At 38.8% G+C, this 17,979-nt stretch overlaps 1 protein-coding gene across 7 annotated transcripts in view; it reads right to left on the minus strand.

Moving 5' to 3' along the window:
- Nucleotides 1-17,979, minus strand: part of NRXN3 (neurexin 3) — a 963,379-nt gene that overhangs the window by 700,268 nt on the left and 245,132 nt on the right. For all 7 annotated transcript variants that reach the window (XM_021542850.3, XM_021542849.3, XM_077784015.1 and 4 more), the window contains exon 6: nt 6,403-6,704. In XM_021542850.3, coding sequence (XP_021398525.1) covers nt 6,403-6,704 — 302 coding nt within the window. The remainder of the gene's footprint in view (nt 1-6,402; nt 6,705-17,979) is intronic.

Here is a 17,979-nt window from a genome sequence, read left to right on the forward strand (position 1 = left end):
CATCTGCTTCTTCCTTTTCTGGTGCATCAGCACTCTCAGGCTTACCCAGCAGCCTATCCGTCCAGATGCTTTCCATCTATTCAGGCCAGAAAATATAACTGTCTTTGAAAGATGTTTCTCATATTAGCTGATTTTATGATTAATTAGAATTTATTTTAATGATTACAGTTAGTTATGGTTGTTAGTAAAAAAAAAAACACTAATGAAGACGAGGTTGGTATTTTTTATTTTTTAAGTTTCTTTTGCTCACAGCACACTGACAATCATGCATTCAGGGATAGGGGGAGAGGGAACTCACTTTCAATATGTTATGGATGTGCATGCCATGTACCTGGAGAGACACACACCCACCACCCACCACAAACAAACAAACAAACAAAAAAAAAAAAAAAAAAAACAAAAAAAAAAAAAAAAAAAAAAAAAAAACAGAAAAAAAAGGAAAAAAAAACAAACAAAAAAACCTCAAACTAACCCATAACCAAAATATAAGCAGAAAATAAACCAAAATAAAATAAATAAATTGCACTCCAAAAAATGTGATAGACGTGGATATGAGAAAGAAAGAAAGAGCTAAAAAGCGTGCACACACTGCACTTTGACCTGTCATGCCAATATATCTGAGGTCCAGAAAGACAACAGGAAAAAAGCAAAATAAAGAGAGAGAAGGAGAAGAAAAAGGGAAAAACAAGCATTTCACACCCACATGCAATCAAAAATAAAAATACCAAACAAATTCCATAATAACAAAAAAACTCAAAACAAAACAGAAATGTCCCCAAAATCTCTAACCACAAACACATGGAAGGTGAAGGGTGACAGAAGGAAAGGGTGGGAGAGGAGGAAGTGAATTCAATGTGTTTTGCTTAGATGTTGTTAGTGGTTGCAAGGGAAGATGGAGGAAAATAGATTGAGGCCAGGAGGAGACGGACGAGTCACCAGACGTGGACATGCCATGCAGAGTGTGTACTGAAACAAACAACCGGCTGAGCTCCTGTTGGCCACGCAGGTAGAGGTCAGAGAGAGAGAGAAAGTGAGAGAGAGAGCAAGAGGGAGAAGGAGAAGAGAAAGCAGAGGGAAGGAAGTGGGGAAAAATCATGAGAAATTGGACAACTCTGGCCAGTTTGCCCGTAATAGCCATTGTCACAAAAAAAGGGTGAGAGAAAAAGAGAGCCTTCACCACCATGGACTAGAGGCCCTGCAATGGTTCTGATCTAGAAACCTTCAGAGTAAAAAAAACACTAAACTAAAAGCCAAGAAAAAAGTCAAATGAAAACAAAAGCAAAAGAAAGAAATCCAAACTCAAAAACAAGGGACAGAAAATTCCAACAATTTATCACCAAAAAAGAAAAGAAGAACTGAAGACAGAGGTGAAGAAAACAATGAAAGAAATGTCCAAACCCTATTTCCAGAAGAGCTGTTAGTTGCTTTTGATGCTCATTTTTCTATTCAAAAAGAAGAAAGGAAAAAAAAAAAAAAAAAAAAAAAAAGAAGGGGGAAAACGACATGTTTTTCAATGAAATTAGAATAAAATTAAAGGAAGCAGTAAGTATAAAGGATGGGGGAAAAGAGCAGGTAGGGGGAGGAAAAGGCAGGTAACACACGGCAAACCCAAAAAAAGAGACAATAAGAATGATATCTACCAGACAATGTAGTTTGTTTACCATAGCGTGTCCAATGCCTGAGTGCTTTGCGGAAAAGGGGGAAGAAAGGAAATTAAAAAATCGTGAACAGAACGATTGTTAATTAAAATAACTAAAAGCAAAGATGAGTCGTTAGGGTGTTAGTACATTAGTTGGTTAGTAAAAATGACACATTGCATGAATGATCTAGTGTTAGTTTTTCAAAAAAAGGAGTGGGGCACCTGAGACACACAAAGTGAGAAAGAGGACAATATGACCAGGACTCTATGGGGAACCATGCCATTTGGACTGTAAAGAAACACCTACTCTTCCCACCCTGATATTAGTCATTAACTTCAACCCTCATACACATTATCCAGACCTGAAGCAAAGTTAAAACAGTGCAATACTTACTCTTCAATTGTTCATCAAGGTGCTTCCCTCAAACAAGAACCTTGGGCTCAGAGATATACACACAGAGTACACAGCTTGCCCCTTCAGCACAAACCCAACCATGACTCCCTTCTTCCACCCACCACCACGCCAGCTCCTCTTCCAAGCTTCACTACCCTCAAGTGCTGCAGAATATCACAAGACCAGTATTTACTTTGGCTGGAGGATACAGATGAAGATGAGTCCAAGACTCTGTGTCTTCCTTCCAAGTTTTCCAGTCTGCAGGTTTCCTTACAGTAGCTGAGTTTTTGACTTTCAGGACAAGCACATAACAGTGCCTGTACTTGGCTGTTTGCCTGTAGCTCACTTCTGTCATCCAAGATACAGGAATTTAATCTCTCTTACTGTAGGGAGAAATGTGTCAAGAAACTGTGTAGAAAGAATTGTGTGCCTTGTGTCCAGGCTGAAGACAGAAGACTTACAAGACCTACTGTCCCTCCTGTTTTACTGCATCTCTATTACACAGGAGCTAGGAGAATTGGTTCAGCAGAACTTTTTTAAGCCATCCCAAGGCATGCAGGCATCAACTGTTAGAACCTACACTTGGCTTCTTTGTGTTTTAGCAGTTAAGGAACTAAACATCTTAATAGTAGATTTTGCATTGTGACTAGCTTTAGTGTTAATAGGAAAGGGCAGCCTGTAGAGGCTCCAAGTCCATGTTCCAGTGTGATTGAAGTTGGCAAGAATTATCCTAAATTACACAAGGAAGATCTACATTGCCTCATGTAAAAACCATCTGCTTATAGGCTTCAGAGTTGTGCATTAACTAGGAAAATAGGTTTTTGAAGACTTTGTGGCATTGAGCATGAAGCCCCAAGGTTATTTGCCAATGGGAATAATAATAGTCTGTACTTGGAAATAATGAGCACAAACTCCTGAATTCTTCACCAAGGAAGTCTTAGTCACAGCAAATTGTTGTGTTAGTAAATTTATTTTTACAAACAAGGGAGTTAAAGTATGGGACTGGGAGAAGAGCATGCTAGAAACCAGATGGAGTGTCAGCAGCAGCCCTGAAGACAGGCACAGGAGGTGTGACCTTCAGTCTCCTCTGCTCCTTCTCCCACCAGACCACACTACCCCAAAGACACTCTGAAAGCCCCAGTAAAATTCAGCCGTGATCCTATCACTAAGTAAAGGTTTCTCACAAGGCAGAAAGAGGGCTTAGTTTTAACTGAAATAATAAGATAAATAAACAAGGAGATTTGCTTTGACATTAACAATCTCTACTCAAGGGAATCTGTGGATTCACTTGGTTTCTCTCTAAGGAGATTAACTGCTGTGATAGTCATTTGATCTAAAAAAAAGGAGCCCTTAGTATTCTCCCAGCTTAGGTACAAAACATTTAACAATTCCAAAAAGTACTAAGCACAAGTCCAACTATTTAAAGTTCCACTCTAATTCTAGAAACAGACAAAAAAAATATACAAATCCTCCTCCCCTTTCTCTTAGCCTCCAAAAATGAAGAGGAAAAGATTAGATGGCAGCCTGAAGCTGCTGATAGTCCACTTAGCTGGAATTTATTAGATTTAGATAATATTCTTGCAATGTCTAAATTATTGCTTTTAAAGTTCTTTTAAAGAGAAATATATCTACCTCCAGTGCAATATTTTCAACCAATTACAAGGAGGCTACTGATTTTCTTATAAAGCTTCAACATTAAGAGGCAATATATTTTATTGGGATTTTATGTTTGGTTTTGGAATGGGTTATTTAAGGAAACATGACCACAGCTGGAAATAAGACTTTCTAGTGAACTATATTGTACTGCAAAGTAACAGGTGAATTTATGTCAGAAAGACATAGAATCAATAGTGTTTTACATACAAAATTATTTAGGTGACACAAAATTATATTGGATGACAACATTTAAGACTATCATGACTGCTCCGCCTCAAGGCCTCATCACTTCCAATATCTGGGCAGCTTTAGATTCTGGGTCAATGTCTTAATTTTGAGACAGATCAAAAGTTAAAATGCAAGTATCCAGGGAAAAGATGACTAAAAAGAAGTCCAGCTTTATTGATATTTATTGGTTGAACTATATTCTGTCATGTTTAACTATAGAAATGGACCCCAAATCACCTCTGCTAATTAAATGTAATTTTATTTGAAGACTGGCCTTTCTTTGCAAAGAGCCCATCCATCTCATTAAATCATCTTCTCTCTTGCCCAGTCAAGTTGGACCCTTTAAGATTTTAGGATCACTTAGAAACATTCACAGTGAATAGATCAGGAGGCTAAAAAATTTTATGGTGCTGCTTTATTGGCAAGGGACTACCTATTTTGTAATAACTGCCAAAGTACTGTCCTGGTCTCATCAAATACGAAAAGGCATAGACAGATTTCCATTTTCTCAGTCCACTTCTGTGGACCAATTAAAAAATCACTAGTTAAAATATTAAGAAAAAGAATGCCACATCTTCCCATCCACAGTTTTGTTTCTGACCCTTCACCTTCTTCATGTTCAAGATCCAAACCAATCCTGGCATGAAGCAAGGATTAATTTTGCTTCTGGCACATTTGCCCACTGAAATTCACTTCAAATGAAAAATAAAAAGTATTATTAACTAAAATGGCCAGTGACCTCTACTGAGATATTCAAGGACCAGCTGTTCTGAAACTACCTAAAAATTAAAAAAAAAATAAGATCACATCAAAGAAAGCCATATATTCTGACCTTTCGAGACTGACAAACCTAGACCAGTCAGTGCACCTTCGTCTACTGTACTGATGAGAAAGGTTAAACAAAATAGGATCATTAAGAACCATCCAGTGCATAAGAAATGAAATTTTCATCTGTATAGATACTATTGAAAACATAATGATTTTTTTTCCATACATAAGAATTCTGTAGTCTCATTAAAGTTTGATGACAGATTTTTTTTCAGACCCTGAACTCCTAAGCATGTAGAAATATAAGGATTTACATGGCAAAGACAAATAAAAATCTGCAGCCCCAAACACAAATATTAAAAAGACATGAACTCCTGATAACAGAAAAATTATCCACTGACCTCTACTAGTAGGGACTTTTTCTGATTCCTGGCACTGATTATCCTATAGTCACAGATACTTTGCTCTTAGCTAGTGTAAAACGCTACCACAAATTACATTGTATAAACTTACATAAAGCTATTTAAAGGTTGTGCTAATATTGACATTAATGAGAAAATAAACAGGTCACATTGTATTCACAATTTAATATTTAATTTAATTCTAAATCTTAGTTTACAAGCTATTTCTGCTCCTCTACCAATCAGCAAGACATCAAATAGCTCCTATTCACCATGTAAACATCATTTGTTATGCAGCGAATGGCCCTTAGTGACTTGATATATTTACCAGCTTTCAGAGCAGTTATTTAATTTTATCTTATCTATTTATGTATGAATTTATATTTCCTAAGAAAGGCTTCAGGATTTTAAGACTAGCCTACTACCAAATACGTCACCTGATACAGTTGTCTGCTAGGAAAAGCAGCATGTAGATGTGCAAAATTACAGTAGTAAAATCAGAAAAACTTTTCCAAAGTGGAATTGTATGGTTCTGGATTAATCTGAGTTTGCATGGGGTTTTTTGATCCTTCCACTTTTCCAGTCCTCACAGCAAACAGAAGAGTCTCAAGGCAGAGACAAGAAATAAAGTAGAATCTCATTATAGAAAGAAGGGGAAAAAAATCAAAAGGAAAAAAAGAAGAACAGAGAATCAAGAAGACTCAGAGAGACTCCAGCCAATTAATTCCAAAACTATAAAGTTGAAATAATTACACACATACCCACCAGTCTGCACACCTGCACACTCATATGCACACACAAAAGAAAAGGAAAAGAGAAACAAAAGACTTTCAGAATTAGAACTGTGACATCATGGCAATGCTAAACCAATTAACAAAACTGAGAGAAAAAGGAGAGAGGTGTAGAGCGTTGGCTGTTGGCAATAGGCTCTATTCCCACAATAATTAAATGCAACAAGAATATTACTGATAAGATTGAATCATAATTAAGGAAATAATAAAATTTAAAAGGGGAGAACAGAAAAAGAAAAAAGGAAAAAGGAGATGAAAGTAAAGTTATATCACAAGTTTTTATTATTAAATCAAACGGGGAAAAAAATAGAAAATTAATAAAGTGGAAATAAAGATATTGCAGGAGGGATAAATTCCCATCAACTAATGTTTTTTTCACTGTCTTTTAGGCACCAAGATCCAGAATAGGTGGAGAAACTCTAGCAATAGCACTGAGCTTTCCCATTTCTCCATTACTCTCTGCATCTGCCTGTCCCAATAAACAAAACAAAACTCTCCCCAGCACTTTCTCCCCTCCACCATTACCTGCCGCAGGTTGCGTGTCACCTTAACGTCGTGCCACGCGTTGTCATTGAACTTGCCGTTGACTGGCTCCACGATGGCCTCAAAGGCCCCAGACCCCAGGTTGATGACCAAGGAGACTGCACCGTCTTTCAGGGCCAGGTTGACGTAGTCAGCTGACTTGCCCGTGTGCAGAATGAGCCCGTTGCGTTGCCATGTCTTGAAGGAGAGCGTGATCTCATCACTGCTGCTCTGGATGGGGTTTTGTGACAGGTCGTAGCAAAGGTATTCGGAGCCACGGAAAGTGGCCATGTTCTCATCTCGCGCTGGAAAGGAAGGGAAAAGAAAGATCTATTCAGTGGTCAGCCAAGAGGAGATTTACGGTTGTCATGAAGTTTAGGCATCCCACGGCACTGTCAGCTGTAGAGCTAAGTATCAAGGCATATCAATAGCTGTAGAGCTCCTTTTGTAATATGGCTACCAAGAGAATTAACTGCAGGGTCGTCAGTAGCGATGAATTTCAGCGCTGTGTTTTTAGTTTCACTGTAGCACTGTCTCCATAGGGACCATTCTACAGTATGCAGTGGAGTCTAGGAAAAGCACATTTAAGGACTGTTATAAGACATTTCACATCCTTTTTAGGAGAAGGATGGAAAGCTCTATTATTCACAACACAACAACCACATATGCGTCGATTAAAAAAAACAGCAACATTTTCCAAAGATCAGTATTTAGATTCAGCTCTACTGCCATCTGAATCTATCTTAACCTATCCGACAGGAAAGTTAAGAAAAACACCAGAATAGAATCCTAACAGAACTGCCTCTTTCTTTCAATTGAATTGAAACACCAAGCAAACAAGAGGGCCACATGAGGTGTGTACAGATTCCTTCTCTGAGAGCATGAGGGAAGTCCACATAAAACATTTTGTCCACAGATATAAGTAATGTTGCTGGTAAACACATCTGAGAACTTTGCCTGTTTTATCACCTTATCCAGGAAATCTGTACTAGATAAGGCCATCTTTTTCAATCAGCAAAAATAAACATGGGGGAATTATTCATAGCACATGACATTTAATATTTTCTCATGAAGAAAATAAATCTCTTCTGTATGATAACAAAAGCCACTGCATTTATTTCTCAGCAATTGGAAGCAGCATTTGAGTACTATGAAAATCCCTTGTGTGAGCTAGTGGTCTACTTCCGAGTACCTGGGTTGCCAGTCACTCAAAGCCAGTTCTGCTGCATGAGCCAGCTGCAAACCCTGATTTTATCTAGTAGAAGAAACACCGGAGAGTGACAGGAAGGCTTGGAGGAGGACTAGCTAGTGCCAGCTGGGAGGAAATGGTACTTGCAATGGAGTCTGTATAGATCCCACCCCCCCACTCCATATTGCAGCACCTTCCTGACTCCCAGCTGTGAAAGCAAGGCTGAGCAGTAGATAATACAAGTAGTCAAGTTATCATTGCTTACAAATCACTGCACAAGGCAAATGCTGGTGCTATTTTCATTGGCATTATTAGTACTTTTCTGCTTCGTTTTGTACCATTTAGTAATCTTAATAAGGATTAGCCAGAATTTATTAGTACAAGACTGAAGGGAAAATACTTGTTGTCATAACCATTCTTGGAGAATAACTACATGGTAAAATCTGTGTTCTCACAGCATAAAATAATGACAACAAAACAGCACAGTATTGCAGCTTTTAAGTATAACATTCTCAAGCAAAAGGTCTGCTTTAAGCAGAGACTCCTGCAGAAGCAATGCGTGTTTGAACTTCAGTAAGCAAGCCATGTGTCCAGATACTCCTGCAAGCAAACAGCCACCCAAATTGCTCCATGCAGTAGCACACATTAGAAGCCAACTGGCTCAAAAGCAGCTTTTCAGAAGAAGACCTGTGGTCCCAGCAGACAAGCTGAGGACAAGCCAGCACTGCCTGTCCTTTCAGCAAAGGCCAGCTGCATCCTTGGCTGTCTTAGCAAGAATGCAGTCAGCAGGCCAAGGGAAGTGATTCTTCCCCTAATGGACACTTACAAGATCACATCAGGAGTGTTCTGTCCAGCACTGAGCTCCCTCATATAAAAATTACATCAAAATACTGGAGTCAGTCCAGCAAACAGCTACCACCATACTCAAGGCACTGGGTTGATGTGTGTGGAGATGCTGAGGGAACTGGGTTCACTCTGCCTCAAGGAGAGACAATTCAAGGGAAATCTTACTGACCTCTTTAATGACTTAATGGAAGAACACAGACAAGACAGGGTCAAATTCTTCTCAAGAGTTGTGCAGAAGGATGAGAGGCAGCAGATGCAGCTGCCTCTGTGTATCCCCTGAGCTACCGCACAGTAGCTTCTGTCAGGCCACATGAAAGGCTTATTTCCAAGCATGGCCTCTCCATACTGTCCCAAATGTTAGGATGCTCTGACATACACCATAGCTGAGATCAAAAAGCACCTGAAAATTACCAGAGAGCATGGAAGAGGGAAAGAGATATAGGTTCTTTCCGCAATGAATGAGAAGGAAAAGCCCTGAGTAGGCTGCAGGTCTCCCAGTATTTCTTTATGCTTTCAGACACAGTCTGGTAACACCTGGAAGACCACAGAGCAGTTAACCACTTGTTACTTTTTAGCTCATGACCCTTGTGCTGTACAGTTTTGAAGGTTCCTCAGATTGCACTGTGATATTTATATCTTCTGTATTCTTTAAATAGTAGTAGTGTACCAAGCAGCTTCTGCACAGGAGCACACAAGCTAACATTAAGATCCAAGTTGAAGTCAGCAGGGATCATTGGTTCATGTTACATGAAGCAATAGATCAAACCCTGATTTTTCTGATATGCAAAACCCTATATATAGGCAGTGATATTTAATTTAATTGATGATCTAGTTAATAAAGGGTGGCAATGCAAGTGCATAAAATAACATTTACTTAAAACATATTTTGTATATGTTTGAAACCTATTGATTTCTGTATGATTTGCAAGATTTAATTTTTAACATAGTTAATACTAAATAGATATATAAAAATCAGAATGTCAGTGCATATAAGGAATCAAATCTTCCATTCCTCTTGTTAGTATTAATCTAAATCCATTATTATTTCCTAATTCATTCACATAACTAAATTCTCTGCAATAGCTGTGATTTTCAAAGATCCAAGTCCTGTACCAAATTCCACACTTGGACTTAAACTTTCACATATTCAAGATGCAAAAAAATCCCTGAATAGAAGCAAACTCAGAATCTTGAAACTAGCACAGATAATTTCCTTGAATGAATGGAGTCACTGATCACTTTAATGGGAAATGTTACCCTTTTCTCATCAATCCCTAGCAGACACACCCAGCACATTAAGCAGTTACTATCACCACCATGCTGCAAAGCCAGTTTTGCAAGTCTCAGATTTATATCCGTTTAAAATCCAAATCAGCCATCAGCACACATCAGAGGCTGAGTGCAGGAACAGAAACAAAACCACAGCAAACAAGTACCTAAGCCAAGCTCCTGGCTCTTCTCATCCCTGAAGAAAACCCAGAGCTCACTGTGTCTCAGGTCCCCTACAGAGGTAAAGAGCCCAGGGTCTTCCCTTCCAGTATACAGCTATACTGCATCTTCAGCAAATCCAGATGGCAATTTTAGCCTCAGTTTTTATGTGCAATGTTGTTGCTGTTCCTGTCAAAGCTCTTTCTACGAAGAAGAATATTCAGAGCTCCCAGAATCACTAAGAGGTAGAAAACTTGGCATTTTGATTTATAGATGAGGAAACCAATGCACAGACATTTTAATGGGTTTACTCAGAGCCACCAAGAAAAATCAATGCTAGAGAAAGAATTTGAATTCAGGAGCTCCTATCTCTCTATCCTGGGATCATTCCAGAGGTTCTCATACATTTGTGGAGGGAAACCAACCTCCTGTTTTTCTCTAGTCCTTCCAGGATCTCATCTTAGCTAAGGTGTGGAGAAAGCAGCCTCTAAAGTTTTGAATGATGCTTGAAAAAACTACTTCATGACTGCAAAGCTGAAAACAGCAAACCCTAAAAGCACTCATTTTGCTCAAAGGTGTGAAGCTTCATACTCAAGAAAAGCAGCATCTCATGTAACAGAAATTTTGGCCTCAAACACAATTAAGAAATATTTAGAAATATATAAAATGGGTGGTGACTTTTCTGACATCTCCTGAAGCAAACCTCAAGTAGCTCTCCCTAAAACCAAGGGTCAGCTGCTCACCACTCTCACCTTCACTGCATTACAGATGTCCTGTGAGGCAGGACCCCTATCTCACTGGGGTTTGGTTTACAGTCAACATTATGTGACTGAATGTTAAAACTAAGGAAAGCACTTGGAAGTGATCAAAGCACCTTGCCCAGATTGATGTCATTAAAACAAACCTCCAGGCTTAGTAGTTTAGTAAAAAATTAGGCTTTTATTTTAAAGAGATCATCTCAGAATCCAGTAGTAGCTAACAGCAGATTACTGCAGCCTTTGTTTATCCTTCTGCTGGATTCTTCCTTTCCAGCCTTTGAACAGGAAAAATAATACATCCAAGTAATTGGTTTTTTCTAGTCTAACCATTCTTCAAACCACCCGATCAGATCAGTAACAACACTCATAAGACTCTCTCATTTACAGATATTATTTAATTATTTAAATACATTAGAAGAAGTGTACAATACATTCTTCAGTGCATTAAGCGTCTTCCAAGCACCACCAACAGTGATACTGATATGTGGAAGCTGTGAGAGCCATATCACAGCTGCATTTATATTACAAATTGCATTTATATTACAAACTGTAAAGTAAGAACATATAAGTCATATTAACGTCATAATGACTGAACTGATTACATTGATCAAATCTTGGAAAAAGAATATGACTTCTAACCTCAAGGAAATTATAGGAATAATTTTTCAGAAGAAAAAGAATTTTTGCAGTTGGAAAAAAATTGTCTGTAAAATCATAGAATGATGTTATAACAGATAAAAATTAAGTGCTGAGCTGCAGTCCTACAGTAAAAGGAGTAGTCTCTTAAATGCTTACTAATGTTAAACCATTCTGGGAAATGTTACATCTTTTAGAAATAGTGTAATTTACTGTTTCCTCAGACTCCTCATGCTCACTTACTCCTTCTACATAACTTGTAACTTGGAAGCAGAGAGGAATCAGCATTACAAGATTAGAAACAGTGTGGGGAAGAATCAATGCAAAACAATTCCCATCCTGTTTAAGAGATGCAAAAAGTCCACAGCAAAGAGTTAGGCCAGAAGTCCACAGCAAAGGTGAGATGTACTCAACAGCCAGTGCTCTTTCAATGCCAAACGCAAATTTTGCACGTAGTGTAGCAGCTCTAATCTTATGCAAAAAGCTCTTTCACCTCACCAGTAAGAGCAAAGGAAGCATTAATGTTCACCAGAGAACATCAAGTGCCTAGCATGAATCATGCCCTCTACTCTCTTATCTGCTACTCTACCCATTACCCTTCAAATCTAAAGTAAAATGCTTGTTAAAAGGTCCTCAAATTTAAGCCCAGAAGAGATCAAGGAGACTTGGCAACACAATGAATGTTCAGGGGTTTTTGTCAAACCTGACTAATCTATTATTTCCCTGTGCAGCTAAGCTCCTAATGAAAACAAGAGGAAGAACTTCTTTATCTGAAGATACTGCATGAGAGCTCTGGAACTCCATGTTCCACCTCTGCTTTTGTCTGTGTGTGTCCTTGGATAATGCTCTTTGGGCTGGCTCCAACGCAGAGGAGGCTCTGACCTGTGGGATTGCAAACCATCCCTAAGAGGTCCAGAACTAGCCTGCAGGGTGACTTCTTTCACCTGATGAATTTGGACCACTGCACAGCAAAGACTGAGTGCAAAGCGAAGGAAGAGGGATAACAGTGCCTGTATCTTTAGTCCAAAGAAAGGAGAAATCTTCCCTAGGCTCCTGATCCTCAAAATAGTTGACACGTACTAAATGTATAAAGCAGTTTCCATATATCACTGTCACATAACAGTGGCAGAGCTAGTAGCCTGTTAGAAGCACAACTGCCCTATATTTCTAAAGTCTGACTATGAGCCTATTAAATAGACAGTTAGGGATCTTATCATCTAAATAAATAAATATTCACCCAAATGAAAAGCTATTTTGCTTGTCAGTGCTAGGAATCTCCTTTTCACTCAACAGTATTATAGCAGTCATTTGGTAAAATTTCTTCTGAGAGGAAAAAACGTAAATCAGTTATACCACACAAAATCTCCTAGTGAGTCCACATATTGAGCACAGATTTTTTTAACCTAGTTTTGCCAATTATATGATCCACAGGTTCCCTACTCACTCTCTAAGCAGCATATTGCCTTTTCTGAAGAGAAAAGCAAGAAAACAGAAGTGTCTGAACTCCTCCAATGATGCACACAAAATAGCTGAAAAACACAGCCATAAAAACCTTTTAGCTAAAATGTTTTGATGACAAAAGTATTAATACTACAATAATGAAAATGAATAAATGACATGTCTACAAAAGATTATAGCATATGTCTGGTAACACCATTTCTTTAAATTGCTCATTAAAATTGATCTAAATGACAAAGTAGAGGCATGGAAGCCAGAACCTCAGGTTTTTATCCTCAACTCTGTCACTGATTCACTGTGTAACCTGAGGCACTTAATTAACCTTGGCTGTCTCCATCTGTACTATAAAGATAACAAAAACATAGGTTAAGTCCTTGAGACCTATGGGAAAAGAACTTTATGAGTTTAAAAAATCTCTGAAAACCAAGAAATGTTCCACATCTGTGAGGAGACGCCCTCTACCAACCCAGTGTATATGTAGTGTACAGTGTCCTGAGAATCCTCTTCTCCACATATTTTCCATTATTTGCTAAATACAAACTGTACTGGTATCAGTGTGTGATGTTGTGTTCTCTGTCAAAGAAATTATAAACTGCAGGTATTGGTCTGACACCATGGCACTATGTACTTAGAGCTGTGTTTGTTCTTTATGTTCTGATCAGCTGACCATAGGGACTACAGAAACAATTCTGCAACCATGTCTTCCTTAACCCCAAAATGAAGTTTAAAAATTTTTGTTTACACGACCTGAAAAATATATTTCTTAAAAAAACTACAGCTCCATTTTAAAACAAAAGCATGAAACACGTTTCTTTTGAAATGAATGATGCTGAATAAATCAATTTTTAAAATAATTTGCCTGAAAGAATTTGATATAGTCATATAAATTAACAATTTGTTTTGGTTGAACAGAATATACTTTCTCTTTTCATTTCTCTGAACAATTTTTCTACTTGCACTCCTAGTTCCAGAAGGTAGAGAAAAAGCAAAGTATTGCTACAAATTTTGCCAAGAGATATGATGATGACTCGCTGAGCATAAGACCTCCTCTGGATTCCTCAGTGCTAAGCATGGATGAGGGCAGTTCCCAACTCTGCAATTCCTATAGTTTTCCTATTTTCCTGCTACATAACTCCAAAACATAAGCATGCCAGTCACTGAACACACCACCCACTAGAAATGTTTCCTCACAGGCTGCATGCTCAGCAAGGTGCAAACTGATGAGCGAGAACATCACAGCACCATGGCCATGAAGTTCTAGGTCTAACATGTTCACCAGCTCTGCTCTCACAGAGGCATCTCTACTGCTGGGTGGCTACCTGACCTATCCACCCCTCTGTGTAGAGCACACATGACAGTACAGGTAAGAGTGTGGAAGCATACAGCTGAGCTCTTAATTCACCAGCGTTTCATCTATGTATTCCTGACCAAAGGTGCTGTTTCTTTTCACAGACCAAATAACAAAAAAACCCAAAACAAACAAATAAAAAAAACCCAACAAACTGAAGAACTGAAGCAACTTTCAGGCCAGCAAGCAACACTATATTCACTCCCTAAGAGAGATTTGTTGTTTTTCAGCAGCAATCTGTATCCCAGCTGCAATTCCCAATTTCACACTACCTTTATTTTTCAAGCCTATTAAAAATCAGAAGTCAAACACCAAATACTAATCTTGATTCTAAGCATTTAGACTTGTTTATTACTGGCTGCAGATTCAAAAGCACTAACACTCAGCTATTAAAACAGTGTTCACTTGGCATTTTTGTTCCTTTCCACACTGAAGACAAGGTCTCTCCACAATTTTCTGACCTTAGTAAAAAGTCATACCATGAGAAATAAGAACATTAGGTAACTATCACAGTCTTCCCTACATGTGTGGTATGATTAGTCCTGCTTGGGAGAAAAAACATGAAGGCTGTCAGAAGGAGTCTTCCAAGACTGATGCAGGAATGAATAAAATTATTTAGACCAACGCTGAGAGAAAGTTGAAAGGGCATTCAGAGCAAAAGCACATGTAAGGAGCCCGACAGGAGGCAAAATTCCTGCTTCTGTTGAACATCACTATTTTAGAGAACTGCTGGAAGCTCACAAAGAAAGGGGCAGAAGGGAGAGAGGCAGCAGTGCCAGAGGGGAGTGTGTGCTGCTGCATGCCCGTGGCTCTGTGCTGGCAGCAGCCTTCCAGCAAGCGTCGCGCTTGCTGCTGAGCAGGGAGCCCCTTGGGCATCCTTCCAGCGGGAAGTGGGAGTAGAAAAATAGTTACCGCTAATCACTGTAATAACACAATAATGATCCACAAAATTATCCTTTTCAATACCAGTGAGCGGTATTGAAAGCCATGCCCATGGGAAAGGGGAAGTGGAAAGAAAGGTGAAAAGCAAAAGTGCGGTGGAAGAGAGACGAGAGCGGAGCAGAGCAGCACCAGTGGTATCACAGAGACTGCGGCAATGTCAGCTTCCCACGGCTTCTGTGCTACTGGAGAGTGGGTACATGTGGAACCCCAGTACTGCCAGGATAGCAAAATTCACTGCCAAACACTACTGCTGCCCTTCATTTATGCTCGTTGTGAGACATCATTAGGACCATTTATGGAAGTAGCAGTATCCAAACCCAATTTGAGGCAGAACAATTCTTCTCAAACAAAGCCACAGGCAAGAGACTGTTACAAGCTGGCAGAGCAGCCTTGACCAGTAATTACTTAGGGGCAAAAATGTGTGCATTTGTATGCAATGAGAAACATGCTAGGCTTCTGCTATGTGGATACAGCACAAGTTCCGTGCGTGTTTACCAGGGCAATGGACACATGCAGCATAGGAAGGACAGTTGCCTACCCAGCATATTTCTGTGGAAAGGCAGACAAAGTACAGCTGAACAAACACAATAGATAGACATGAAGAGGAGGTGTTCCCTTTGTTACAGTGTGAAAAGAAGTGACCTTAGTGTGAAGAGATTTACAAGAGCAAGAAACAGAATCAGGCTGAATGCAAAATGTGGGATAATTAAAATCCTTATACAACTTACAGTACACATCCAAGGGCAGGAATGAAATGCATCCTCCCCATGTCACTTCAGGGCATACACACATGAGGACTTACACACATGCATGTACACAATAAAAATGAATGTGTGTCTTGGCCAGGTGTAAATACTGATACACACAGTCTCAGGGCATAAGCATAGATGTCCATGGTGCACGAGGATGCAAGTGTGGTGGAGGTGTACAGAACTGGCACTGTGCATGGGGGTGAGAGGGAGGGTGTGCCAGTGCTTCTGGCGCATGCTCCAACTTCATCCTGGGCTTTTTTCCTTCCTGATTTAGTTTTTTTTTTCTGCGGCAGAGCAGACTCCATGTCTACAGGGAAGGTGCTTAATGAGTCAAATCCAATCTCTCGAATGCCTTATCAGTTGTGGACAGGCCTGTTTCTGACAGCTGACCTTTCTCACTGCACGCTGCTGAAAAACCCATACACCACAAACAATTAACACAATGCTGAAAATACAAAGCTGAGGGAAGACTCTAGATCACTATAGACAGCACTACATCAGAAGGAAGAGAATGATGCACATAAAAATGACAGAAAGCATCTATATAAAGGGTTTCATTCCACCTTATTTTCCCACACACACCCTTTATTACCATCTTTACAGCTTGGCTGTAGCAAAGTTATGTGCAAAAGCAAGGGTCATGTAAAACAAGAATAAAAAGCATAGAGAACAGGAGACATTTTTGTGATGTATATGACATTAAGCCCATGCACAAATAAATACATGTCAGAATAAATACATCCAAAACTAATACAAAAACGAAAGTTCCTTACTAGAAAACAAAAGCATACAGAGCAGAGGGGGTGAAGACAAATATCAGCTTGCCCTCCAATACCTCTGCTGTTAGGACTAGTTCCTAAGAAAACAGACAATAATACATTTACTTAAAAGCCTAAACTGAATATTGCCTGAATTAGAAAGATCAGAAATAACAAAAATGTCAAATAGTCCCTTCAATAAGGACAAGGAGACTCATCCCATGAGTACAACGCCAGTTCCAGGTAAGCAGGAGGTTGCTCCTTTTGGGAGGCCCAAACACTTAAACATAAAGTGGACTGTCTAGCCAGTTGTTCAAGAGATTTGTTGCTCAAGAAAGGGTCACAAAAAACCTGCATGTTTTCAATTCTGCTGCCAGCTCAGCATGAGGCTTGGGCAAACCGTAAACATTGCATTTTCTGAAATCTCTCTTCACTTTCAGAATTTTATGCAATAGGTACATGCCACCAACATGCTTGAAGATCAAGACTCATGTATCTCAGATTTCAGGAGCAGATCCTAGGTACACAGAATTCATATCCTAATTTGAAAAAGTAGACACCTATCCTTTGTTCAGTAGTCTCCCTGTATGAGCAAAAGAGCACAGCCCACCATTATCACGTTTTGGTTTTTACTATTATTTAATGCAATAACATAACCTCCAAAAGGAGTATGTTTTTTCCATCTTAACAAGTCCTTATATGTTCAAAATAGGAGCTAGATTACACTGAGGAAAGTTCACAGAAAGAAAAAGTTTGCTGGAAAGTTCACAGAAAAAAAAATTGTCAGAAGCTCCTGAGAAGTCATCTGGATGCAGCATTTAACTCATCTAGACACCTGTGGAAAACTAAACATGCTTTTGAAGATTTTGTATTCAACCCAGACAAGACTGACACAAGAGTGGGTTAAAAGGTACAAAAAGTAATTTAAGGTCACAGGGTGGAGTAATTTCCACAGCAGTGCAAAATATGTGTCAGTTTAGCATCTCTGGCTGGTAGTGATGCTGATGAACAGAAAAGATATTCAGGCAAAAGTATTCCAGTTAATCATTGCAAGTACATAAGACCTCTTCAAAGCTCAACAAATTGAAAAATATTTTAAGAGTAAATATTTCATTATAGGAGGTTTTTGTATTCCAGTGTATAGAGATTTGTATAGAAGTTTTTGTATTCAAGTGAAAAAATTATGCCATGACTATAATTCTTTCTTAGCTATTCCCATGTGGTCTTTTCATATATACATATTATATCTTTTTATTTCAATGCAATAGAAATTGATGCTTAGTATATACTGTAATTATCTTTAAATACTTATCAACTTGTCTGTTTTCATAAATTTCTGATATTATCTATGCTATTTGGAATAATAGATAACAGCTATTCTATCAGCTCATCCAAAATTAGTAACTTCATATCATCAATGAAATGAATTTCATATCTTGATGTGACAGCACCAAAAATGAGCCCA

Source organism: Lonchura striata, chromosome 6, assembly GCF_046129695.1.
Source record: "Lonchura striata isolate bLonStr1 chromosome 6, bLonStr1.mat, whole genome shotgun sequence".
NCBI classification, from domain to species: domain Eukaryota; kingdom Metazoa; phylum Chordata; class Aves; order Passeriformes; family Estrildidae; genus Lonchura; species Lonchura striata.